Source organism: Acanthamoeba castellanii (genome assembly GCF_000313135.1).
Source record: "Acanthamoeba castellanii str. Neff unplaced genomic scaffold scf7180000084733, whole genome shotgun sequence".
Lineage (NCBI taxonomy): Eukaryota > Discosea > Longamoebia > Acanthamoebidae > Acanthamoeba > Acanthamoeba castellanii.
The window spans coordinates 173,735-197,242 of record NW_004457260.1 but is presented as its reverse complement, the minus strand read 5'-3'; the positions used below and the strand labels follow the sequence as shown (position 1 = coordinate 197,242).

General features: G+C 57.5%; 12 protein-coding genes across 12 annotated transcripts in view; 4 read left to right on the top strand and 8 right to left on the bottom strand.

Annotated features, from left to right (window-relative positions):
• Positions 1-90: 90 nt before the first annotated feature.
• On the bottom strand, positions 91-2,188 carry ACA1_389100 (diacylglycerylN,N,N-trimethylhomoserine synthesis protein; the record flags this gene model as incomplete). The annotated part of the gene is made up of 5 exons (XM_004333164.1): positions 91-212; positions 497-617; positions 703-1,230; positions 1,420-1,556; positions 1,834-2,188. 5 exons carry the CDS (start codon positions 2,186-2,188, stop codon positions 91-93), a joined length of 1,263 nt encoding a protein of 420 aa, XP_004333212.1.
• A 455-nt stretch (positions 2,189-2,643) lies between these two features.
• On the bottom strand, positions 2,644-3,614 carry ACA1_389090 (transcription initiation factor iid, 31kd subunit protein; the record flags this gene model as incomplete). The annotated part of the gene is made up of 2 exons (XM_004333163.1): positions 2,644-3,228; positions 3,414-3,614. 2 exons carry the CDS (start codon positions 3,612-3,614, stop codon positions 2,644-2,646), a joined length of 786 nt encoding a protein of 261 aa, XP_004333211.1.
• Positions 3,615-3,778: 164 nt separating this feature from the next.
• On the top strand, positions 3,779-6,674 carry ACA1_389080 (Fbox domain containing protein; the record flags this gene model as incomplete). Its single annotated transcript, XM_004333162.1, has 12 exons — positions 3,779-3,908; positions 4,034-4,092; positions 4,194-4,334; positions 4,445-4,601; positions 4,745-4,828; positions 4,915-4,997; positions 5,097-5,179; positions 5,258-5,345; positions 5,447-5,520; positions 5,610-5,703; positions 5,828-6,383; positions 6,454-6,674. The coding sequence occupies 12 exons, from the start codon at positions 3,779-3,781 to the stop codon at positions 6,672-6,674; spliced, it is 1,770 nt and encodes a 589-aa protein (XP_004333210.1).
• A 158-nt stretch (positions 6,675-6,832) lies between these two features.
• ACA1_389070 (Aminoglycoside 3N-acetyltransferase) lies at positions 6,833-7,926 on the top strand (the record flags this gene model as incomplete). The annotated part of the gene is made up of 4 exons (XM_004333161.1): positions 6,833-6,994; positions 7,089-7,115; positions 7,186-7,425; positions 7,507-7,926. The coding sequence occupies 4 exons, from the start codon at positions 6,833-6,835 to the stop codon at positions 7,924-7,926; spliced, it is 849 nt and encodes a 282-aa protein (XP_004333209.1).
• Positions 7,927-8,424: 498 nt separating this feature from the next.
• ACA1_389060 (protein kinase family protein) lies at positions 8,425-9,905 on the bottom strand (the record flags this gene model as incomplete). Its single annotated transcript, XM_004333160.1, has 7 exons — positions 8,425-8,658; positions 8,733-8,812; positions 8,959-9,067; positions 9,163-9,240; positions 9,320-9,547; positions 9,599-9,694; positions 9,885-9,905. The coding sequence occupies 7 exons, from the start codon at positions 9,903-9,905 to the stop codon at positions 8,425-8,427; spliced, it is 846 nt and encodes a 281-aa protein (XP_004333208.1).
• A 1,372-nt stretch (positions 9,906-11,277) lies between these two features.
• Positions 11,278-11,961, top strand: ACA1_389050 (uncharacterized protein; the record flags this gene model as incomplete). Its single annotated transcript, XM_004333159.1, has 3 exons — positions 11,278-11,330; positions 11,410-11,600; positions 11,903-11,961. The coding sequence occupies 3 exons, from the start codon at positions 11,278-11,280 to the stop codon at positions 11,959-11,961; spliced, it is 303 nt and encodes a 100-aa protein (XP_004333207.1).
• Positions 11,962-11,969: 8 nt separating this feature from the next.
• On the bottom strand, positions 11,970-12,308 carry ACA1_389040 (uncharacterized protein; the record flags this gene model as incomplete). Its single annotated transcript, XM_004333158.1, has 1 exon — positions 11,970-12,308. One exon carries the CDS (start codon positions 12,306-12,308, stop codon positions 11,970-11,972), a length of 339 nt encoding a protein of 112 aa, XP_004333206.1.
• Positions 12,309-13,488: 1,180 nt separating this feature from the next.
• Positions 13,489-14,183, bottom strand: ACA1_389030 (uncharacterized protein; the record flags this gene model as incomplete). The annotated part of the gene is made up of 3 exons (XM_004333157.1): positions 13,489-13,687; positions 13,802-14,073; positions 14,151-14,183. 3 exons carry the CDS (start codon positions 14,181-14,183, stop codon positions 13,489-13,491), a joined length of 504 nt encoding a protein of 167 aa, XP_004333205.1.
• A 445-nt stretch (positions 14,184-14,628) lies between these two features.
• Positions 14,629-15,266, top strand: ACA1_389020 (uncharacterized protein; the record flags this gene model as incomplete). Its single annotated transcript, XM_004333156.1, has 2 exons — positions 14,629-14,891; positions 14,972-15,266. 2 exons carry the CDS (start codon positions 14,629-14,631, stop codon positions 15,264-15,266), a joined length of 558 nt encoding a protein of 185 aa, XP_004333204.1.
• A 346-nt stretch (positions 15,267-15,612) lies between these two features.
• Positions 15,613-21,586, bottom strand: ACA1_389010 (protein kinase domain containing protein; the record flags this gene model as incomplete). The annotated part of the gene is made up of 19 exons (XM_004333155.1): positions 15,613-16,267; positions 16,364-16,484; positions 16,583-16,669; positions 16,749-16,844; positions 16,981-17,115; positions 17,249-17,304; positions 17,376-17,478; positions 17,570-17,692; positions 17,806-17,907; positions 17,992-18,272; positions 18,367-18,500; positions 18,567-18,799; positions 18,881-19,961; positions 20,065-20,193; positions 20,247-20,465; positions 20,602-20,807; positions 20,887-21,050; positions 21,141-21,346; positions 21,434-21,586. The coding sequence occupies 19 exons, from the start codon at positions 21,584-21,586 to the stop codon at positions 15,613-15,615; spliced, it is 4,284 nt and encodes a 1,427-aa protein (XP_004333203.1).
• Positions 21,587-21,866: 280 nt separating this feature from the next.
• ACA1_389000 (uncharacterized protein) lies at positions 21,867-22,744 on the bottom strand (the record flags this gene model as incomplete). The annotated part of the gene is made up of 4 exons (XM_004333154.1): positions 21,867-21,912; positions 21,947-22,330; positions 22,520-22,559; positions 22,678-22,744. 4 exons carry the CDS (start codon positions 22,742-22,744, stop codon positions 21,867-21,869), a joined length of 537 nt encoding a protein of 178 aa, XP_004333202.1.
• A 483-nt stretch (positions 22,745-23,227) lies between these two features.
• ACA1_388890 (uncharacterized protein) overlaps positions 23,228-23,508 on the bottom strand; it is a gene marked incomplete at both ends in the record, with an annotated part of 1,303 nt that continues 1,022 nt past the window's right edge. The window contains 2 exons of the mRNA XM_004333153.1: positions 23,228-23,247; positions 23,344-23,480. Of these exons, the coding sequence (XP_004333201.1) occupies positions 23,228-23,247; positions 23,344-23,480 (157 nt within the window). The remainder of the gene's footprint in view (positions 23,248-23,343; positions 23,481-23,508) is intronic.

Genomic DNA, 23,508 nt, shown 5'->3' with positions numbered 1-23,508 from the left:
AGAAGAAAGAAGAGCTTGTGTAGTGGTTGTACGATGATGGTTGTTGCAGATGGGCAGTAACAGAACATGACGCTTTCTATTCTTCGAAACTCAGAGGCTGAGGTCGGCGATGAAGAACGAGGCGTAGGTGTGGACGCGATCCAACTCGTGGAGCCTGTTGGCGGTCTGGTAGTCGTACTTGAGGACGTCCTTGACAGTGACAGTCTCGTGACCTGCGCGGCACACAATCGCGTCAGCGCAAGCCAAGCGTCATTCACGAAACAGAGTGATGGATATCAGGTGCTTAGCAAGTAGGTGGATGTTTCCCCCTTCGTGGAGGCGAGACGGCCAGAAGAGACCGCCCCGCCGGAGAGGACCACGAAGGTGGGACTCGTAATTTGCTGTGGCACCGTTCATAGAGTGACCCGGTGTGGGCAGTCACAGGGACACCACTCTCGGTGCGACGCCTCGAGGCGGAGAAAGGGGGAAGAAAGAGGACCGGCGGCGGAAGCGGTACCGTTGGGCAGGGTCACGCTGGTGTCGCCGACGAAGGTGGCCTCCTTGCTAGCACTTCGCCACAGGAACCTGCAGTTGTCGGTCGAGTGGGCGACCATCTCGGACCACTCCTCGCTCAGGGCCTGTTCACACGCACGACGTGGTGGTCGGTCAGTATTCTTTGTCGCCGGGGGGAAGGGTGTTCTCCTTCTTGAGTGGTGGGGGTACCTTGGGAGCCGAGGCCATCCAGTCCATGTGGTCGAGGAGCACGAAGCGGCTGATGTCCTTCTTCTTGTGCTCCCTCAGGAACTCGGTGATGGTGGTGGTGTGGATCGAGATCTTGTCGACAGCTCCGTTCTTCAGGGTCTTGAAGCCCTCCTCGGTGAGGTAGTCGGGGCAGCAGTCCTTGGTGTACTCACCGGTGAGGTAGACGCGGTAGAAGTAGTTGTCGTGGATGGGCAGCTTGGTCATGATGGTCTCCATCGAGTCCTTGATGAAGAGGCCGATCGACTTGAAGCCTCCCTCCTTCTCGAGGAGCTCGCGCTGGGCCTCGGGCACGCCGTTGAGGAGGGCGAGGGTGAAGCTGCGCTCGAGGAACCACATGATGACGGGGTTCCACATCCTCTTCTCGATCTTGGTCTTGTAGATGTGCTTCTGCTCGTCGATGGTCTTGGCCTCCATGAGCTCCAGGAGCGGACGGTAGACGCCGATGAGACGGAAGTAGCCCAGCATCACCCACGCGAGGATGCCGCTGCACTGCATGGCCGCCGACGCGTGTCCGGGTGCGGAAAAGGAAAAATTAGCATTTAATTACCAAATCGGCACGTGTGGCAATTTCAGTTGCAATTTCAGGAAACAACGAATAAAACGAAACAAATAAAAATAAGTATAATTAATGAAATAAATAAGTGGATGCGAGCAGGGAAGGAAAGGGGTGCTGCGTACGCCGTGCCAGAAGTAGGAGGGACGAAGGCCAGTGCCGTTGAAGTAGTGGGCATGCGAGTCCCAGAAGGCGCGACCAGCGGTCGAGAGGTGCTGCCTCAGGCGCGGGTAGTGGACCTTGGAGAAGTTGGGCAGACGACCTGTCGCATCGATGACGGTTTGGAGGTAAACGGAGAGGAAAGAGGAACATGTCAGCTTGCATAAATCAAGGGTTCGACGAACAATCTCTATTTGACGCCGCTACACAAGAAATAAATCTGAAGCCGCCAATTTTCGACAAGATCGCAAATTTGATGAAATTGTCGGGCTCGCATCGGCCAAGTGAGCAAGCAATGCGGTGTACACATAGTTGATTAAAGGGAAAGAAGGGAGATTGTAGATGAATGAAATGAAAGAATGAACGAGTAGAAGACGTACCGGTGCCGAAGAGCTTCCAGAAGGTGGCGTAGTCGTACTCGCGGATGGCGGCGAGCTTGAGCTCGAGGAGGGCGTTCTGGCAATGGTTGCGATCAATGCTGTAGACGTGCTTAGGACCCTCAATCGCGAGCGACAGGACGTTGCAGCCGGCCGTGGTGATGATGACCACCTGGTCCTCCTCGGTGAGCTTGAGGGCCTCGCGGTCGAGCCTGGGGTCCTCCCACGCGCAGTTGAACACGATTTGCGACGTGTAGCAACGGGCCACGATCCAGTTGAAGATGGACGAGAAGATCGACATGACGAGGGCGAAGATGGATCCGATAAGGCCCGGCCTCGACGTAGAGGTGGCGGCCATGATGAGCTGAAGGAGGAGAAGAAAGGGGGGAGGGGTGGGTTCGAAGTGGCGAGAAGCAAAGAAGAAGAGGGAGGCGAGTGGTGGCCGGAGGTGAGGGTCACCCTGCGCCGGCCGCATAGTCGACAGATTATCGAAAGGCGCAGATGACTTTTCCTACCCGTAATACCCCGAAAACCAATACGCTCGCGAGGTGCTTTAAAGGCAGACCCAATCGGCGAGCTTTCCATATCCCTTAAATTATTCCCCTAACCACTTGCTGTCTCCTCCCCGGCGAGAACTGGACCAGCTCAAGGCCGAGTGCACCAGACTTGGGCGCACGTAAACACGCGATGGCACATGGTTGGGACTTTTAGCAACGCAGCAGCATGAACGCTTACAGGCTTGTTGTGGAGTGGTGGAGAGAGGTTGAAGGTTGTGGTGTGATGCGGTGTGGTGTGGTGGGGGATGGTATGGGTCTATGTGTTGAAGTTGAGAGGCAGGGCAGAGGGAAGGCCGGACGACATGGAGGTGATGGTGCTCGATAGGCTCACGGGGAACTGCACTCGACTTGGTGGCTTGGGCCTGGGTGCAGTCATCCTCGCGATCTCCTCGAGGAAGGCCGCCGACGAGTCCTCCATGGGCGCCGACGCGGGCTCTGATGATGACGATGACGACGAGCCGCTACCACCACTGCCAGACGTCGGTGCTGTTGAAGAGCTACTCGATGACGTGGATGTGGCGGGCGCGGTGCCCTTCTTGGACACGACCACCTGGTAGTTGGTCTCGTTGAGGCAGAAGTGGTCGGGCGGCAGCATGACGCCGAATCGCTTGTTGATGGGCGGCAGGCGGATGATGTTGATGTCCTGCGCCATCTCGCGCAGGAAGTCGATCGAGGGCGGTTGTGAGAAGGCCGAGAAGGCGTGGTCCACGCGGTACTTGATGGCCAGCTGCACGTCGTCGGCCTGAATGGCGTCCCGTCGTCCGGCGTGCTCACAGAAGAGCAGAGAGTCGGCGAGCACTTCGCAGACGTACCGATGCATGAACTCCAACAGCTGATTGACCTACGTTATAGGGCATCGAGAGGAAGGGGTTCAGATGCGAGCTTACATAGAGCACAAGGAGAATCAAAGAAGATGGAACATAGGCAAAGGTTGCACAAAAAGGGGAGCGATTTGAAGGATATGCGATGCAAAATGAACGCTCCCCCCCTCTAAATGTAATTAAATTAAGGAAGACGAGGATTTACCACAGCGGGCTCGCAGTCGCTCACGCCGCTTGATCGGAGGATCTTGGCAATCGAGTGGACGTCCTCGGGGAACGTCCCGGGCAGTGCTTTCTCAATCTCCTCAAGAGCATTTAGGCGGGCATTCGCCCTGTCTGCCCCGCTGCTGGTAGATACTGTCGATGTAGATCCATTCTCACTCAATTCCGGAGGATCCACTTCCATTTTGTGTATGTCTGTTGTTGGCGCCCCTCTCCTTCTCCAGCGAATGTGTTTTTCGTCTTGTGGCTCCTTCGCTGCGTCTGTCAATTCAGCAAATCAAATAAATTGTCTTTCTAAAAGAAATAAGTGGAAAAGGCCAACGGTGCAGCTCGGGAGAGTGAAGAGAGATGGAGGCTGCAGGAGAAGACGTTCGCACCGATGTCGTGTCGGAAGTAGCATGTCATCTGGATGAACTGCCCCAAGAGATCCTATTTCTCATCCTCACCCACCTGCGCGACGTCAAGGAGGTGGCCAGCGGTACCCAACCCACCCTCATGCTCCTCATCGTCTGATCGCCAGCATTTTGCTCTCAGGAAATCTTCATTTCCCACCATTCGACGTTGTTTCATCTTTTTGACATTCTCTCTCGTCTTCCTCCTCAGTGTCGCGTGTTAGCAAGCGTTTCTACTCGCTGCTCGCATCCAATGCCATCTGGAAGCTGGTGCGCCTCCAGCCGTCGCAGCGTGGCCTGTGTGCTGTGCTGTGTATGTGCGTGGACGACTCACACGCGCTCTTCTCCTCCATCGCGACACTGCATCGCAGCTGTACTGCGCCAAGTGGGAGGCCAACCCGCTGCTGCCCAACTTCCTGGAGGTGATCGGGCGGCCCGCCGAGGAGGTCCTCAAGGAGGACGCCGACGACGACACCGACGGCCCGTCCATCAAGGACGCCTTCAAACACAAAGTACTCAGTGTCGTACGCACGCCCATGCAGTTCCAGAAACTGACGTTGTGAGCGCGTGCCATGTGTGTGCCGTGCGTGTGCCGTGTGTGTCGTGCGGTTCCAATGGGCAGTACTTCCTGGAGCAGCGATGGTTCAAGGGCGAGTGGACGCGTCAGAGCTTTCTGGCCCACCCGGGCTCTTCGGTGAACGGCCTCAAGTTCGTGGCCTCGCCCTCCTCCTCGGCCCCCGCCACCCTCGTCACCTGCTCCGACGACCACACCGTCCGCGGTACCGCTTCCCCTCCCGTCGCACATTCCCGCGCCGACGCCTCACAACGCTATCAACCCCTCGTGTGCGTATGCGCGTGTGCGGTGGTGTGTGTGCGTGCCGTGTGTGTGGTGGTGGTGGTGTGTTGTGTCGACAACATGTAGTTTGGCAGCCGGTGGCCGTTGCCGCGCCGCCGGAGCCGGCCGGGGACGACAGCGACTCTTCGTTTTTCTTCTCCAATTCGCCTGGTACCAATAAGGCTGAGCTCTGCGCCGCATTCTTGTGTCGACTAACGTGCACCCTGGGTGGTCGGTCCTCTTCTGGGTTCGCACAGGCAGCCTGTTCTCGTCGTTTCGCAATTCCAAGATCAGGAATCTCGGGCTCTCGCTCACGGCTAAGCCGCAGCTCGAATGCACGGTACCGTGGTTCCGTGTCGTCTCGTCTCGCGTCGTCTGCGCAGAGTGCGAAGCGCTCACACACAACACGTACGACTCTCGACTACGTTCATTCATACAGGACACGCTGAAGGGACATCAGTCGGTGGTGTGGTGTGTTGACTACGACGGCAACGTGATCGTGTCGGGCAGCCACGACGAAAGGTGGCGATTTCGCCCCCCCCCCTACGAGTGCGTGCAAGTGTGTATCTCACCCCGCTCTTTGTTTTCATCACCTTTTAGTGTGATCGTGTGGCGAGACGGAGCGATCGCACACAACTTTGCCAAGGTGCTCGACGGTGGAATCAACGGCATCATCCTCCACGAGAACGTACGGCTACACCTTCAACGCACGCCCACGCCCACGCACATGCACACACGCGCTACCTCTGTTCTCTGTTCGTTCACACTCACAAAACCACATGGGCGCAGTCGGTCCTGGCGCGAAGTCGCATGGGCAAAGAGGTGGTGCTCACCGACATCGAGGCCTGCAAGCACACCGTCAGGTCTGTAGTCACCCAAGCAATTGAAAACAACACAAATTCTGTCGCCGTCTGAGGCCTTTGGCCTCACACCAACCTACGCCGCGGCTCAGATATGATTCGAATTCCTACGGCGTGTTCTCGTTCGACGCGTCGTGGGAGGACAACGTGCTGATCAGCTGCGGCGGCAAGGCCCTCTACTGCTGGGTACCTCCTCTTTCGCTCCTTCACTCCTCCACCCATGATGACCTCATCGACAATCTCATTCCCGTGTGTGGTGTGTGTGTGGTGTGCGGTGCGTGTGGTGTGTGGTGTGTGTGTGTGCCATCAGGACATGCGTACGAGCGAGCCGCAGTTCTCCTACAAGATCCCCACGCAGATGGGCCGATTCGAGGTGCTCAAGCTCAAGACCGGCACGCACCTCCTCGCCACCGGCGACTCCGACGGCGACTGCGCCTTCTGGGACCTGCGCGTCGTCTCCTCCGCCGCCATGACGCCCTTGGCATTCGCCCCCGCCTCGTCATCAACCTCATCGACAACGTCACCCTCACCTTCATCATCAACTTCTTCTTCATCACCGTCTCCGCCTTCGATGGGCTCCCCGCGGCTGTCCTCGTCGCCACCGTTGGCCTCGCTCGCGACCTACCCCTCCAGCTCGTCTTCTTCGTCGGCCCTGTTCTCGTCGTCATCCTCCCCACCGGCCGCCACCTCCTATCTCGCCACCTCAGCGGCCTCGCCGGGAGGCGGCGGCCTGTCGTCGTTGGCCGGTGCGACGACGGTGGGTTCCAACAAGAACCCGGGCCACATCACGAGCTTCATACATGGCCTCTCGCCCGTGTGCGGGCTCTACTTTGACAACAGCAAGCTCGTGTCTGCCAGCAAGTCAGGTGCGTGTGTGTGTCGTGTGTGTCGTGTGTGTCGTGGTGCAGGCCGACTGATGTTGGTTCTCGAGTGCAGGAATCATCAAAGTGTGGGACATTGGGTGTTCGAAGGACAAGAGCAGCCAATTGGCCAGGTGCAAGATCGACCTGGGCAGCAAGGTGTGGTGCTTCCAGGCCGACGACCGGTCGCTGGTGTGCGGGGACCGGGGCGGGTTCATCCACCTGGTCGACTTTGGCGCCGACACGCGCCCGCGCTTTGGCGGCATGACCGCTGACTCCAAGTGCTCCCTCCAGTGATCTTCTTCTACCACGACCAGGTTGAGATTTGCCTCTCAAAATTCGAAGAGCTCGGCTTCGCTTAACCCCTTCTTTAACATTTCTGGGGTGTGGCTACAACTCGCCAGAAACAAGACAGGTTTGCTGAGGACTTACTATCAGATCACCAGTGGAGAGGAATGGAGAAGGCGGCGTCTAACTTCGGGGACAGCGAAGGGCGCGTGATGGCAGCCACGCCTGCGCCACGATGCCGGTCCTCTGTAGCAGCTAACCTGAGAGCTCTGGGATTGTGTGAGGGCGACGCTGTTGTGGTCCACTCTTCCATGTCATCCATTGGCTGGGTGAGTGCGGCCTACTGCCCCGAAATGTTACATGACATCTGACATCTGGCGTTTATATATATAGTTGTGTGGTGGGGAGGTGGGTGTAATACAGGCACTCATGGACGTGGTAGGCCCTGAGGTACTACCATCATCACCCAGAAGCTTGCTAGTCCATGTCTCACCTTTTTCCACACGCACAACATTGGCAGGGGACAATCATGATGCCATCATTCACCTATGTGTATTCAGACCCGGCCAACTGGAGTGCCCCACCAGCACCTCGCGACTGGCACGACACTATCCGCAGGGAGATGCCTCTCTTCAACCCGCTCTTCACGCCAACGTTTGGGATGGGCCGCATCGCGGAGTGTTTTCGTTCGTGGCCGGGCACGCACCGATCAGGCCATCCACAGGCTTCGTTGACAGCTTGGGGCAAACACGCTCGCTACGTACTCTCCCCCGCCGTTCCTGTGTTCGCTCATCTCACCCGGTCTTCACTCATCATTTCTGTGGCCTATTTTTTTTTCCAGCTGACAGAGGACCACGCACTGGACTACCCGTTCGACTCCACCACCTCACCCTTGGGGAAGATGTCGGCCTTGCCGGGAAGCAAGGTGCTGCTGTTGGGGGTCTCTTGGAACCGCAATTCATCTTTTTACGTCGCCGAGAAGCTGAGCGGTTGCTTCCAACCGACCAAGGAAGGATGCCCCTGGCTAGACGCGGACGGGAATAAGATCTGGCAAGAGTTTGACGATGTGGATAGTGCTGAAGACGAGCTTCTTGAAGAAGTGGGTGCGGCTTTCGAGGAATCTACCCTGCGCGAGTCGGCTTCGTTGACAAGCAAGATCCAGCGCGGGAAGGTGGGATCGGCTTCGTGTCGTCTGTTTGGCTGTAAAGCGAGCGTGGACTTTGCTGTGCTGTACTACCAACAGAAGAAGTACTCTAAGTGATAATAAGTCGTTTGCACCACCACATCGACATTCTTATTACTGGTTTAAAAACAAAATAGCACTGCCAACGGGACCCAACTTGAGGTGTGTGCTGGTTCGAATCCCACACTGCCGGGACGGTAGGTGGGAAAAAGCATTCTTTTTCCCACCTTCCCGCAGACGGAAAAAACCACCAAAAGCCAGCACATTGAGGTCACCAAAGTCCACCTTGCAACTTGTCGTGTTTTGTTTTAAAAAGAACCCACCTTTTCACCACACCCACCTTCTTTGTTCTTCCTCCCCTTCTCGCCGCTGGTCGGGCTCCCTAGTGCCCGTCGCTGGTCGTCGCCGCTGGTCTTAGTCGCCGTGGTCGGCTCGATGATGGTCCTGCTCCTCGCTGGTGCCCGCCGCTGGTCGGCCTTGCTCGCCATCGTTGTTGGTAGTCGCCGCTGGTCGCTCTCGCTAGTACTGGTCGCTGGTCGTCGCCGCTGGTCGCCCTCGATATATTGGCACCCGACTTCACGATGATCTGAGTTCGTCGGGGAAGTCGTAGCTGCGGAGGTTGCCCAGCGCGACGAGGAAGTTGGTGGCCTGGCGGTCGTTCCAGAAGAACGGGTGGCGCAGGATGTTCTCGTGGCACTGCTTCTTGCGCTCGAGGCTCGGGTCGTACCAGGCACGGGTGTGCGGGTCGGCCATGAGCAGGTTCTCGAGCAGGTGGCGCGTGGCGGCGAGCTTGTGCGGCCACGGGATGACCTCGGCCAGGCGCGGCCGATCGAACAGCCGCCCGGCGGCCAGTTCTCCTCGCCCGTCAGGAGGTAGAACAGCACCAGGCCCAGCGAGAACAGGTCGCTGGTCAGCACCGCGCGCTTTCCCAGCAACTGCTCCGGCGCCGCGTACATGTAGGTCCCTATGTGTGCAGGTGGCGTTGATTAAGTGGCGCGATGTGTGTCGTGTGTGCGGTGGTGCGTGCATCGTGTGTGGTGTGTGTGTGTGTGCGGTGGTGCGTGCGTGCGTGCGTGCGTCGTGTGTGTGTGTGTGTGCGTGTGGCCGTACCGGAAAGGACGCCCGTGGTGTTAGCGGTGGTGTTGCTGCTGAGCTCTTTGGCGATGCCGAAGTCGATGAGCTTGATCTGCGTCATGGTGTCGACCAGAATATTCTCCGGCTTTTTTATGCAACACCCAGGCACGTTACATGGCGTAAGGACTTGCTCTGCGTTGCTGTGTGCGTGCCGAGCGTGCGGCAAAAGTTGTAAGGTACCTTGATGTCGCAATGCACGAGACCGCCATGGCCCCGCCAGAGGTCGTCCAGAGTGCGCAGCACCGATCCCACAGCGTACTGCGCAGCGTCACATCGTCAGCACACCACTGCACAGTACTCAAAGGGCCAGGAAATGAAGGCAAGAAGTAGGACTGACCTGGCAGGTGAGAAAGTGGGTGGGCCGGCCGCTGAGCATGCCCTGCGAGTGCCACGACTGGACAAGCTCCTTGAGGTTGCACTCCATGAGCTCAAGGGCGATGTAGTGCTCGATCTGCGGGTCGTGGCGGTCGGTCAGCGGGCCAGACAGGATCACAACATGTCCAAAGTAGCACACAGGACCCATCACGCTGTTGCATGTCTTGAGCAGGTCAATCTCCAACTTGATCTGAAGTAAGCGCTGGCTGCAACTGAGGAGACTAGAGGGAGGCTAGCATACGGTGGGATCCTCAATCCTGAGCTCAGCGTTGTCCTTGGCCTTCAGCTCAAGCTCAAGGTTGAGCAGCAAGATCTTGGGGTTGGGGATCTTCTTGGGCTGCTGCTTGAAACCAGCGTATGAGAAGCATGGTGCACATCTCCTACCAGGCAATCAAATGGATTCGCATGAGGCTGATCAAAATGAAGGAACCAATTGATTAGGCCGCATGGAGAAGAGAAAATGGGTGAGTACCTCTTTGTCCTGTGATCAAGTGATATCAACCTGTGTGAGCGGCAGGGTGCATGACGTCCAGCAGCTTCATGATCATAGTGCTGTTGTTGGAGATGGTGATGTTCTGGCCCTCATAGATCAATTGGCTGATGAGCTGGGCCTTGCCCTGCGATGTATTGGTTCCTCCTTGATGATGATGATGCTCAGTTGCTGCACCATTCACATGGAAATTAGTCATTGTGATTCTACAAAACATGTACCAGCCTCCATCATCATCCATCCTCACACATGACAATGGTTGCGCAGGTGGGTAAAAGGGAGGAGCATGCGCACCAGAATTCACGTGATGATGGCTACGTCAGGGGCGAGGCAAATTGGGCGGAGCAGCGCGGATTTGGCGCAAAGTCCAAAGGGCACATGCCAGAAATTTTTGAGGATGGTTGCCCTGTTTTTTCCGGACACCGTAACTGGCGGAAGGGCGAAATCTCGGTTCGAGGTGGAATTCTCGGAATCCCGGTTCGAAAAAAATTTGAAGTCAAATCGTGAGTGCCAACAAGCGCACCATCGATGCTGAAGTGAGTAGCGGGCGTCGCAGCTTGGGTTGTGGCCTGCGATGGGCGGGCAGGGGCAGCGCAGGGCCACTGGCGGTCTGTGCTGTGCCACGCTCCAGCAGCACCACCACCGCCGGTGTCAATTTTCTGTCACACAGCACACACGATCGCACGACACGCACACAAACCTAGAAAAAGCGGCGGTAAGGAATGGGCTAGTGAACAGTGCTCAGGTTACAGCTGCGATCACCTGCATGAGTTTGCGCAGGGGTATAAGCCATGACGCCCACTACTCACTTCAAGTCTTGATACCTTCCAACTCCTTGACACCACAGCTTGCTCCGGTGAGAAAAAAGATCACATGTTTTCCACCTCTCTGGTGGACTTGAGGTGGTTGACCACCTTGCAGAGCGGATCCACGTCACATCCACCTCTAAGTGTACTCAAGGTGGACATGAAGATGGAACATGTTCATCTTCCATCCACCAAGGTGCCCCCAAGGCAGACTTGAAGACAGAACGTTCCATCTTTCGTCCATCAAGGCAAGCTGGTCCAGCTCCAGGTCACCCAAAAAGGTGGGAAAAGGGTGGAATTGAGCGTCAAGGCGCGCAAAATCATCACTTTCCCATCTACCATCCTGGCAGTGCACCTAGTTCTATTTCACCAATTTTGTCTTGTGGCTGTGAACGGGCCACCTGTGGTTGCTGATGGGTAGCATTACACATTTGTAGTGCACAGTTGTGTGGCACAACCAACCAATGCTTTGCAAGTGTGGCAACTTAGGCAACCAGCCACAACAGGTGAGGATTTAAGGAGGAGCCCAGCTGGCCAAACACATCAAACCAACTGCACAACAAAGCAAGCCAACAACAGCCACAACTCTCTTCACCACCTACAACTGAACAATCCATCATCAGCATGAAGCAGCTCGTCACAATTCTGTTGTTCACCACCATGATGATTGCTTTGAGGTACATGGTGTGTGTGTGTGTGTGTGCAGTGTGCATGTGGTTGATGCTGATGTGTGGACACTCTACACTTCCCCTACAGTGCGGCTGGCGGAAAGAAGGGTGGGTGCCCACCAGGGGAGGAAGTCAAAGGGATCTGCTGCTGCCACAGTTGCAAGAAGAAGGTCAATGGCAGGTGGCAGCCCATCCAGCAGTTCATGCCCCACTCCACCAACAAGGTCATCATTGATGACGGCCAGGCCGCCAAACAGTTCTGCCACAACAAGTGCTTGGGTGGCTTATATGTGGAGCAGCTTGGCTTCTGGGTTGATTGCAATCCAGTGGCCAGTCAGGCAGTCTTCTCACCCAAGGGTGTGTGCCCTCCCATCCAACTCCCCAACAGGTGTCAGTGAGCAAGTGACTGAGGTGCATGCACCTCAACCTTGGTCATGATTCTCTGCTCTCCTGACATCACTCCCCCCAGCTTGACCCATAACACAATCCACTGCAGCCTCCACTCCACACTCCCTCCAGCTCCTGTTTGCACCATCATCACATAAACTTCACTTTATTCACTTGCCACTAGCTGACCCCAGCCTGCTTTCTTATCAAAAAGCGCTCCATCGCCCACACCCCACACTGCCACTACACATGACACACAAATCACAACACAACACACAACACACACAACACAATGTCAGAGCTGTGCAGAATTGAAGCAAACAGCAGGGGGAGGAGCAGAGAAGAGTACCAGCAGTTCTGGGTGACACAGCACAGCTTGTCACCACACAGCTGGAGCACACAGTAGGTGAGGGTGTGCCAGTCATGGATGTCCTCACTCATGTTGAACACACACAAGAGCGCCCACGTCCACACGTTCCACACCATCACCTTCCAGTACATGGCCAGCACCTGATGCCACTCACTCTCCTCCTCTGTCTTCACCATCACCACAGCTGCCAACACTGATGACGACAACAACACAGCAGGCAGGCGCCACATGAGCTGCCAGTCAACACCAGTGACACAGATGTTGCACTTACCAAGACCACTGACAACCACATGGCGCTGAGCAGCTCCAACGCAGCTCCTTGATCACACGCCACTCTCCACTGCGCTCATCAACATGGATCAGATGCAGTGCTGTCTCTGAGTGCTGCATTGTTGCTGGTCAGGTGGACCCTGGTTGTCACTACTTGCTATAGCCAAAGGCCAGCATGAGCAGTAGTGCCCAGTGCACAATGCACAAATCATGTGCCAGTTGATGTTCCTCATCCATTTGGTGGTCAAGACCTTCACCACTCAAGAGAATGAACTTACACAAATTCCCCCTTCATGCCTTAATCCAGCTCTTTTGCTTTGTGTGGATGGTACACATTGAGGAGTGAACCAGCAGAAGGTCAGTTTCACCCATGGGATGAGGTTTCTGCACCTGTTCTCCTTGAGAGCACATTGACCAAATGACAGCCATCACATTGAGCATGGCCACCACACTCTTTGTGCATGATGGTGGGGTCCACTCCTTCTCCTGCTCCACCACCAGCAGATACATGCTGTTCCTTGTCAGTTTTGCCACTTTCTGCTGTAGAGAGAAGTCACCCTTCATCACAGAGAAACCCAAAATCCAGAAACAAGCCAAGTTGTAGTGCAGGTGTGATATAAAAGCTGACAATGCAGCCATCACCAACACCAAGCAGGCAGGCACACCTGAAGTTGAGGCCATAGGTGGTGGATGACCCTGGTCCTGTGATGGGCATCTAAGCCTGTGATGCCTGTGCACACCAGCACCAGCAGGCAGATTCACAGCTGCCCTGATGGCAACAGTAATGAGGTGCTTGGTCTGTTACTTGGCCTGGATGAACACAATTCCCCAAAACCTCCAACCCACTCAACACTCACCCCAATTTGATTGAGTGAAGAAAAGATGGATAGACTAGTGAGCCACTTAACTGGGCGAGTCTTTCCTTGTTTGCACCACCATGGTGGTGGTGTCAATTGTGTGTTAATGATGGTGTACTTTTTTTACTAAGTTTGGCTGTACAGATTGAGTGCCACCAGATACACTAAGAAGCTAAAAGTGCTGCAAAGTGAGAGAGAAAACTGCTGGGAATGGCATCTAATTCGCTGATGAAGAAACAAAAGAAGTGCTGCTAATTGGGTCACTGGCAGGTTCAGGACTCGTTCAATCAAGGCCTGGTCGCTGTCCATGCGTGCCAGCCACAGGGCGGCAGGCCCACCCTCGACCAGTCCGTGCATGGAGTGCACGACCCCCAGCACTCCTTGACAGTCCCGCCCTTCGCCATGCATGGGCGGGTCTTGCGCCGACGCTCCCGCGCATGTGCTGCTTGTACGAGCCAACTCGCGCTCGCGCACCAGCTTGGCTATATCGAGCAACTACACACGCGCAGAAGTGAGTGCGCAATTGCACAGAAGTGAGTGCATTGAGCGTGTGTTGTTGCACGACATGACACGACACGCACGAGTGCGGTAAGCACCTCTTCGAAGAATCTGCTGCCTCCTCCCTCTCCACAGCCGTTGCCTCTGCGCGGCGGGCGACTGGGATCGAGGGGGTGTCGTGGGGCGCCGTGTTGGCCCGCGTGCCACTTGCCCTCGTTGTTGCTGTGGAACGCGCGGCGGACCAGGATGGCACGAGCACCACCTCGACCAACTCCCAACGCCCACCAGCCCCGTGCCCCCGCAGGTGCAACTCAACGTTGACCTTGTACAGCCGCCAGTCCGCTGTCGCTTTGGCGATGAGCTCGCCTACCTTGTGTGGCGACTGGTGAAGCACGTCAAGTGATCAGCTTCAGTCGTGGATGGCGGAAAGAGGCGTACCAGGCCCAGAGGCCCCACCTTCGGGAGCAAGGACCGACGCATGGCTGGTGCCAGCACCGCACACGCTCAGGCAGATCGCGCATGACTCCCCTTCGTCTTCCTTTTCGCTTTCTTTCTCTTTCTCTTCGTCGTTGTCCGCATTATCATCATTCCGGCAGAATTTCACTCGATTCGCAGCATCTAATCTGGCTCTGGTTGGAGATGAGCTCATAGTTGATGGCTTGTTGAAGGTGGAAGATGTCGCGCGCGCTTGCAGCGACGAGCAAGCCAAGAGAGATTCCACGAGGAAGCGATATGTGCCCGACGTGAAAGCTTGCCGAGATGGGGTCCACCACCCACTGCCCTCGCCCACTCCCGCTCCCGTTGGGCCGTTTTATAAAACACTCTCGGCAACACCATCTCAACACACTATCAACACACCACACTCCTGACACACACACACACACACACACACCACCGCACGCACGCCACACACTCACACAACACGATGGCGACAGTCATCCAAACAACCACGACCACCACCGAGGTTCCCGGCTCCAAGAGGCACTTCTGGGACCGCGAGCCGTTGCTATCGCTGCGGCGAGTGCTGTGGATCGTGCTGGGCGGGTGGATGTTCTTCCTCGTCTTCTTCTTCGTGGGCGTGGCCTTTGCCATATCCATTGTAGGCATGCCCATGGCCTACGAGTTCTTCAAGTTCGCTCGCTTCCTCCTTCTGCCCGTCGGCTATCGCGCCATCTCCCGCAGCGGGAAGTACGTCAAGGACTTTCTGCTTTCATCTTTTTCTATATCTACTTCATTTGTTAACGTTCATCTCTTGTTTTGATGGATAGGTCGAAGAACCCGCTGAGGCGACCGAGGGACACGGCCTGCGTGGTGGCCAACGTGCTGTGGCTCATCTTCTTCGGCTGGTGGCTCGCTCTGATGCTGGTCGTGCTCATGGTCATCCAGGCTGTGACCATCATCGGCCTGCCGCTCGTGGTCGAGTTCCCCAAGCTCATGAAGTTCATCATGTGGCCCTTCGGCAAGAAGATCATCAGCAAGAAGTCCTACCGCGCTGGTGTGGCGGCGGGCGCTGCGCAGACCGCCACTGTTGTGCCTGGCACCACCGTTGTCACCAGCGTCTAGACAAAACATCATAAAAGCTCACAGAAGCAGTCCCACCCTTGGGAAAAAAAAATGAAAAAAGAGAAGGGGGCGCCCGGGTTTGAACCGGGGACCTGACGATCTGCAGTCGCCTGCTCTACCACTGAGCTACGCCCCCCACTTACGTCTATGTCCCTCATAATCGGGGACCCAGAAGCTGAACTCACCTATTGCAAACACAGAAATTGCAGCCACAGGACCCAGATCCTTGGGCATGATCTGCTGGATTTCAACCTGCTGTGGAGAGATCTCATGAGTCATACCTCTTCTTCTCATGAGACCTCTCCAAGATATGACTCAAGTGCTTAGATCTGAATGAAAGTTCTTGTTACAAGGGCTTGCCAGAAGGGGTGATGGTGTCCTTCTCCTTCTCACTCTGTCCGAGTGCGCTCCCAATCGAGAACTTGCGTCGGTGACCAGGGCGCCCACTGGCCCGCTGCTGCTGTTGTGGTGGCATTTGTGTGTCCGCCGATGTGTCGTCTGCGGCGGTGGTGATGTTGGCCAGCGTCATCTTCCGGATGCGCATCAGCGGGTTAACCTTCAGCACCAACTCCTCGCCCTCGTGTGAGTGCCCGCCGCCACCGCCACCGCCGCGTGGGCTGAGCAGCTCGCCGCCGCCGTGGTAGTCATCGGCAGTCGCTCGGTGGTCGCCCAGCCCGCGCCCGATCTTGAGTAGCGACTTGCCCAGCACGCCGATGCTGCTGCCCACGCCACCGCCGCCGCCCGAAGAAGACGATGAAGACGAAGACGACGCGAAAGATGACGAGGCGCCGAGGTTGAGCTCGCGCTCGTACTCGACCTTGAGGCGCCGCCGCTCGGCCTCGTCCTCCTCGAACTCGCCCAGCATCTGCTTGAGCCGTCGCACGATCTGGAAGAACGAGGGGCGCTCGGACGGCGCGTCCTTCCAGCACGACCGGATAAGATTGGCCAGCTGCCACGGCGTGTCTTGCGGCATTGTCGGTCGCAGCTGCTCCTTCATTATCCTGCGCGTGTGTCATGTGTGCGGTGTGTGCGGTGTGTGTGTGTGTGTGATTTGAGAAAACGAACGCGTATGGACGCATGCCACAAGGGAATCGCACCTGTCTTCGAGGTGGGTGACGAAGGAGTAGTTGTATTCGGCGTAGGGGGTCTCGTGGGACGCGATCTCCCACAGGATCACCCCGAACGAGTAGCAGTCGGCCTTCTCCGACGCCTCCTCGCCTTGGGTGATGATATATATACATATATATGATTATTATTAGTATTTATGATGGAATGTCAGGCAGTCAGCACATTCCAAAGCTGGTACTGCGACGCACCTCGCATGACTTCGGGCGCCAGCCAGAGCGGGTTGTCCACGTCGCGCCCCTGCGTGGTGAGCGAGTACACCGTGGAGAGCCCAAAGTCTGCGCAGACACGTTAGCAGCGCAGGTCGAGCTCGTGGTTAGCCGCAAGTGTGCTTGATGCGCAGGCCGAGGGTCGTACCGGTGACCTTGGCGCGATTGTTGTTGAGCAAAATATTGGCCGACTTGAGGTCCCTGTGGATGATCGGCGGCGATGTGGAATGCAAAAAATACATGCCTGTGCCATGCATGTCACGCGTGTGCGATTGTGCGTGTGCGTGTGCGTGTGCGGTTTCGTGCGTGTGCGTGTGCGGTCGGTTAGAATGGAAGCTTAGAGCGCTGAGCAGCAGAAAAGAGAGGTGAGGGTGGCTCACCCCTGGCGATGTCGAGGGCGATGGTCATTTTGGTCGACAGGTCGACTTCGTTCTTCTTCCGCTCGCGCAGGAAATGGAGGAGGTCCCCCTCGGGCAGGTACTCCATCACCAGCGACAGCGGCGTCTTGCAGAACCCTTGGGTTTTTTGGTTGGTCGTTTGATTGTTTGTTTTGTTAATTGAGTGATCGAAATGATCACCACCGCAGACCAATGGCGCATCAGTCACAATTCACCCGAGTGGGCCGAGGCGTCAAAAAGCTGGCCGTACCGACGAGCCGCACGATGTTCTCGTGGTCCAGGCCGCTCAGCAAACTCACCTCCGATCTGATCAGGTTCTTCGGAGTTAAAATCGCACACACACACACACACACGCACGCGCGGGGTTGTGGCGGTACCGGAACTCTTGGAGGACTTTGAGGTATTCGGCGCGGGAAAAGTGGTCGTGCGAATCGGGCAGCACGAACTCCTTGACCGCCACCTCCTGCCCCTTGTACAGACCTGCACTCGGAGTTGTAAGTCGAGCCGTTGGGTTTAACTCCGAGCCCGAGCGAGGGCTCAACTTTGGGGCGGGGTGGGGGTGGGGCGCGACCTTTCTTGACCAGAGAGACAGAGCCCCGGGCGATATCGCCCAGGATCTGGATCTCGGCGTACTCGATCTGAAACCGCTCCAGGCCGGCCAACGCCAGGTCCGGCACCAGCTGGTTCAGAAACACTACCCACACGACACACGCACCGCCGCACACACGTGACACACACACACGACACACACAAAGTTTGGTGGGTTCTTGGGGCAGACAAGGGAGGACACAAGGGCCAGGCGCCTACCTTTGATGCCCTGGGATTCCCGTGCCTGGCGCGGGCACGAGAGCCACGTCCGGCCGTGCACCACCGCCTCCTCACACTCGTGCAGTGAAAACAGGTGCGGTGCTGTGTACCATGCCACGCGATGAGTGTCGTGTTGCGTGTGTCGTGTTGCGTGTCGTGTTGTGCGCAATGAGGGAGCCAACGTACGTTGTGTGCCGCGTCGGAGGCAGTGGACGCAGGGGATGTAGACGGTGGGCACGAGGCCGTACCAGTGCGTGGCCGAGTCGTTGAAGTTGAACTCGAGCAGGGCGATGAACTTGGCCGTCTGCTGCTTGCCGTAGACGGAGATGGTGACCTGGTCCTGCTCGGGGCAGTTGCCCTCGATCAGCGCCAGGCAGTCGTCCTTGATCACCAGCATGCCCTGCCGCCACACCAGCGGCAGCTTGCAGCCCACCTCCAGGAACCGCACCACCAGACGCGCCAACAGACTAGACCGCGCACACCACCGCACACGCCACCGCACACGCTGGTGAACGACGCGACCGCAAGACGGAGACAAGGGCGCAGGTGGTAGGTAAGCACCTAGAGGGGAGGGCGGTGGGCGAGTCGAAGGAGAAGATGCGCTGCTGCACGGTGGTGGGCGCGTCGACGACCACCTTGCGCGGCTTGGCCTCGTCGTCCACCGCCGGCGGATTCCACCCGGCGTTGGCCAAAATCTGCCACACCTCACGGGCTTCAGAAACCGCACGCACTGCCGCACACACCGCACGCACACACCGCACCTCTGCCGGGGAACTCTTGCGATCGAAGTCGTCGATTTTGGCGGGGAGCGCCTGCGGGACGAAGAGTCGCGGGTCGGCGGCGCCGCCCACCTGCAGCATGTTTGGAATCGTGCTGTCGATGCCCTCCGAGAGGCCGCTCGCTTTGATGTTAAGCTCCTTCTCGATCGACGACATGTTACGGTACACGGTCTTGAAGTGCTCACGCTTCGTCTTGAGCAGCGCCTTCTGCTTGCCTGGGGTGTCGTGGCGAAGATATTCAGAACATTCCAAGTGTAGAAGGCCCGCGCATTCCAAACATTCCCTCATGCACGTACCCGAGGCGTTCATGCGGGCCAGCGGGCTGCTGCTGGGCACGCGCGCCTCCTCCCCTGAGGCATTCTTTGCATTCCCTCGCTCGCCCAACGCGTTGGGCGCGCCGGCATCGCCGCTGCCGAGGCCGACATCGTCGCCCGTAGCTCCGTCCGGCCGTCGCGTGGCCATCTTGCTGCTGTAGGTGAGCATGATGAGGCCGCCCTCGCTCAGGTTCATGCTGCGCCCGTAGCCCTCCTCCTCCACATCCTCCTTCGGCCGCCCATCGCCGTCTTCGTTCTTTTTCTCTTTCTCCTTTTCGCTCTTTTCCATCCTGGCCAGCTCCTTGGAGACCTCGTTGCTCCGCAGCAGGAGCGAGGCGCGGGCCATCTTCCGCCGAATGAAATTGCCGTCCTTCTCTTTCTTCTCCTTGCCGCCGCCGCCGCCTTCGCTTTCCTCTTCGTTCGTTTTGCCTCCGCCGACGTCTTCGCTCTTTTCATTCGTGGTTTGAATCATCACCGCCTTCTTAAGCTGCTGCTGCGCTGTCGTCGACGGAGTGTCCGTGTCGTCCTTGGCCAAGCCATCGGCCCTCGGCGACACCCGGGCGATTTCGCTGCCGCCGCCGCTGCCGCTTTGCTGCTGTTCTCGGCGTCTCATCCGCTTCATGTCGTCAAGAATGGAGGCCGTGCCGGCTCGCCCGCGCTCGCCGGACTTCGTCAACACCGTCCGGCGCGCGGTCTTCGGCGTCATCTCCTTCTTCTGTGGCTTGTCGCCCTCCTTGGTCTCCTCCGTTTTGTCCTGGTCGTTACCATCGTCGACCGCCTCAGCGACGGCCACCTCGTCCGCTTCGGTGCGCACGTCCGCGGACTCTCCGCTTTGGTGGTCGTCGTCGCCCGGCTCCGTCGATGTCGCAGCGGCGGCCTCGATCGTGGTGGTCGTCGCGGTCGTTGTTCCAGATGTCGCCATGTCGACGCTCGGGCCGTCCGAGGAATTCTCTGCGCTGGGCTGCGCCTCGCCGTTCTGAGAGGTGGCGATGCCCTTCTTGGCGTCGTCTTCGTTCTCCTCGAGGATCAGCACCTTCATTCGCTTCGGTCGGAGATAAAACACCTGCGTGTTTGATTCACCAATCACCACCATTGGTGAGCCAATGGCACAGTGCGCGTGTGCGTGGGTCGAGGAGGGAATTCTCTTCCCCAGAAGGAAGTAGTACCATCTCCATCTTTTCTAGGTACATGAGCGCAATCTCGCGTCGCTCCTCCTTGCACATGGCCTTGGGCCACACCGAGGGGAGGTGCGAGCACAGGGCCATGCCTCGCTCCGGGCACACCAACATGCCCCTCTGGCCACTCCAAAATGTGAGTATAAGCGCACCGTGTGTGTGTGTGTGTCAACCTTGGGTGTGAACTCTCGGGCGTTTTGGCACAGGCGGAGGTAGAGGTGAGCCAGCCAATTGCGGTCGAGGAACACCCAGCTGCTGAGCGACGTCGACTCGCCGCGGTGGTACCAGCCTCGCTGGTGCGGGTCGTTGATGTAGGAGATGATGCCGACGTCGTTCCAGAAGCGAAGACACGACTGGAGCTGATGGTGGTTCATTCCATACCCCAGGGCAAACTGTACAATCCAGCCACCACCACCACGAGTATCAGCATCGCACACGCCAAATGCCACACGACGCACACGCCACACACCGCACACACGGCACACGCCATGCGAAGCACACGGCACACACGGAACACACAGCACACACCTTTTCGAGGTCGCTGAAGAAGATGACGGGCACTGACTTGTTCTTCTTGCGCACGATGGTGTCGTTCTTATTGCGAGCTGCGTCGTCGCCCTCGCCCTCCGGCGGATAGCCGAACTTGCGGATCTGGCGCAGCTTGTCGTGCAGGGCCAGGACCCCCACCGGCATGTGCTTGAACCAGTCGCTCACGCTGTGGCCATACGCCACCACTGTGCGTGCACACGCCCGACACCACGGCCGAGTAAGCGCCGGGGCACTGGACGTTGAGCGGCAGTAGGTAAGGCGTACCTTCGACCTCGAGGGCCTCCTGGAGCGCTGGGATCCCCTTGCGCGTGGTGTTGGACACGGTGTGAGAGCCGATGATGTTGGGGAAGCGCTTGGAGAGCGTTTGGATGCGCTCCTGGACGGCCACCAGGTGGTCCCTGGTGCACTTCCTCGCGTCTTGGAATGTCCTGCATCGCTCTCTTGATGAGATAATGACACGACACACACAGCGTAACGCGCCGCACACGACACGACACGTGTAGGGACGGTTGGGGTACCCGACGACGAGCACACGCGGAGAGTTGGGCGTGGGAGGTCTGGCCGTGCGCTTGAGGTAGTCGCCCGGGGAGGTGGGGTTGTAGGTCACCTGACGAATGAGCTTGAGCCACTTCTCGATCGTGGGCTGGGCCAGCTCCGTTTCCAGGTTGTAGACCAGCAAAATCACCCCGCGCTCGTGGATGAAGAACGGGCACACGTCAAGTCGCTGCAGCGGCCAAGAGTCCAGTCATTAAGACTGGGAAACCGCACACGCACGACCGCACACACGCACACACGGGTGGAGTGAGCATACGTTGTGAGTGAAGTCGTAGGCGCTGACCATGAAGCCGTGTTGGCCTTTGATGGGCAGGTTGTAGATTTTAAGCCCGAGGTCGGCGTTGACGCCGTACGAGGGAGGCTTCTTGGCCTCCTCGGCCTCAGCCGCGAAGGCCTCCAGGTCGAGCATGCTCTTCGACCGCCGCTTCTCCTTCCTCTTCCTGCGCAGCCGCGCCTCCTCCGTTTCCTCCTCCTCCTCCCCCTTCTTTTCTTCTTCTTCTCTTTCTTTGTCTTCTTCGCTTTCTCTTCATTGTCGCCTTCGTTCTTTTGTTGGCCCTCCGCCGGTTGCTGTTCGCCGGCGTCGTCGTTGACGCTCGTCTTGTCCTCTATCGCTTTCGTTTTCTTCTTCTTCGCTTTCTTCGCTTTCTTCGCTTTCTTCTTATTCTTCTTCTCCTGTTCGTCGCCGGCCATCAGCTGGCTCCGCCTGTCAGCCATCTTGCGTCCCTCCGAGTGCCACTGCGTCACATCCAGAATCTCGTCGGAGTCAAACTGGCTCAGCTGCACCGTGGTGGTGGTCTTCTGGCCGTCGGGCTGCCTGTCCCGCGACGACCCGCTCTTCGAGCCCAGGAACGACGACAGCCGCTGCAGCGGCGACGACAGGTGCGGCGGGAGCGAGAGGTTGTTGACCAGCGCCGTACGGCCGGCGCCCGGGTCGCCCACCACCAGCACCTTGAGCCGGTGGTCGGCAGGCATGAAGACCGGAACCGGGTTGTTGGTGCCGCCCGCGCCGTCGCCGTCGCCGTTCGCGGTGGTCATTGCGGCCTTGGTGGTCGCTGCGCGGGTCCTGTAGTGGCCGCCGCTGGCCGCCATGTTGACGGCACCGCCCGAGGCGGGCGAGGGTGGTCGGACGCTCTGGACGTCGACGTAGAGCGACCTGCACCAAGATAAAGATACATTATACATATAATGTTAATAATAATGAAATATGTCACCGGGTAGAGGTTTTCTGGCGAAACAAATAAATAAAAATATTAAGGTTTAAATTTCGAGTTGAGATTATTGTGAATTCACGCAGGAAATGAGTCAATTCAATTTGGATGAAGTGAAACTTGAGATTTCGTACCTTCGGGTGAAGATCTTGGCGCTCCGCCCCATTATGCCACCTACAGACGATCGGAGTCAGATCCCGAGAAGCGCAATGCAACGTTCAAACAAAGAACGAAAGGGACAAAAGAAAGAACGAAAGCGAAGAAGAAGGAATCCAAATCGCCGTGAACGTACCTCCTTTGGATGAACTTGACTTCGCCCCTGTGCCTGTCGCAACGGCAGCGGTGGCCTCCTCGTCCATTTCGTGCGTCGCCTGGTCTGGCGAGTGTGCTGTGTTCGAAAAAACGGGCAACCACCATTACGGTAATTTATCACCTGCCCTTAATTTGTCAAATATATTCACGTGTTTGTTGCACATCAACCTTATCCTGCCACACACAGCGCCTGGCACTTCCATAACTTGCGGGTCTGTGTGAGCCCAGAGCTGGTCATAGAAGAAAAAAAAAGGTGAGAGCGCTCAACAGCGGCGTGGGTCTGGTGTTGCTTTCCCCGAAACCTCTCGGGCACTGGGTAGGGGTTTTAATCCCTCCCCGGTAGGATTCGAACCTACGAGTCTGTGATGACAAATATCTACGAAGTAGCCCACTGCACCAGGCGGGCGCTCTCAATTTTTCTGGTGTTGCGCGGTTTGAGTCGTGGGCGAGAGACCTTGCGAAAAGAAGCCCTTTGTATTTCGTTAGGCGGGTTGGCCAAGAGGGCGGCCACGAAGGAAAAGATGGGTCGTTTAAAAGTCGGGGTACCAGGCTGTGGGCACAACATGCACACGGCACAGACACACACGAAGTCAACAACATAACTGCAAAGCTCACACGTAGAGCGCAAGAAAGCGATTGCCCGTACCCGCGATGATGAAATTGTTGGTGGGGAGCGAGTAGGGGCCAGCGAAGACGCCGATGAACACCTCCTGCGACACGAAGGGCTGGGTGGTGGCGATGTAGCTGATCGAGTGGATGGCCTGACCCATCCGGGGTGTCCGACTTGTCGTAGTCGCGGAGCGTCGGCCAG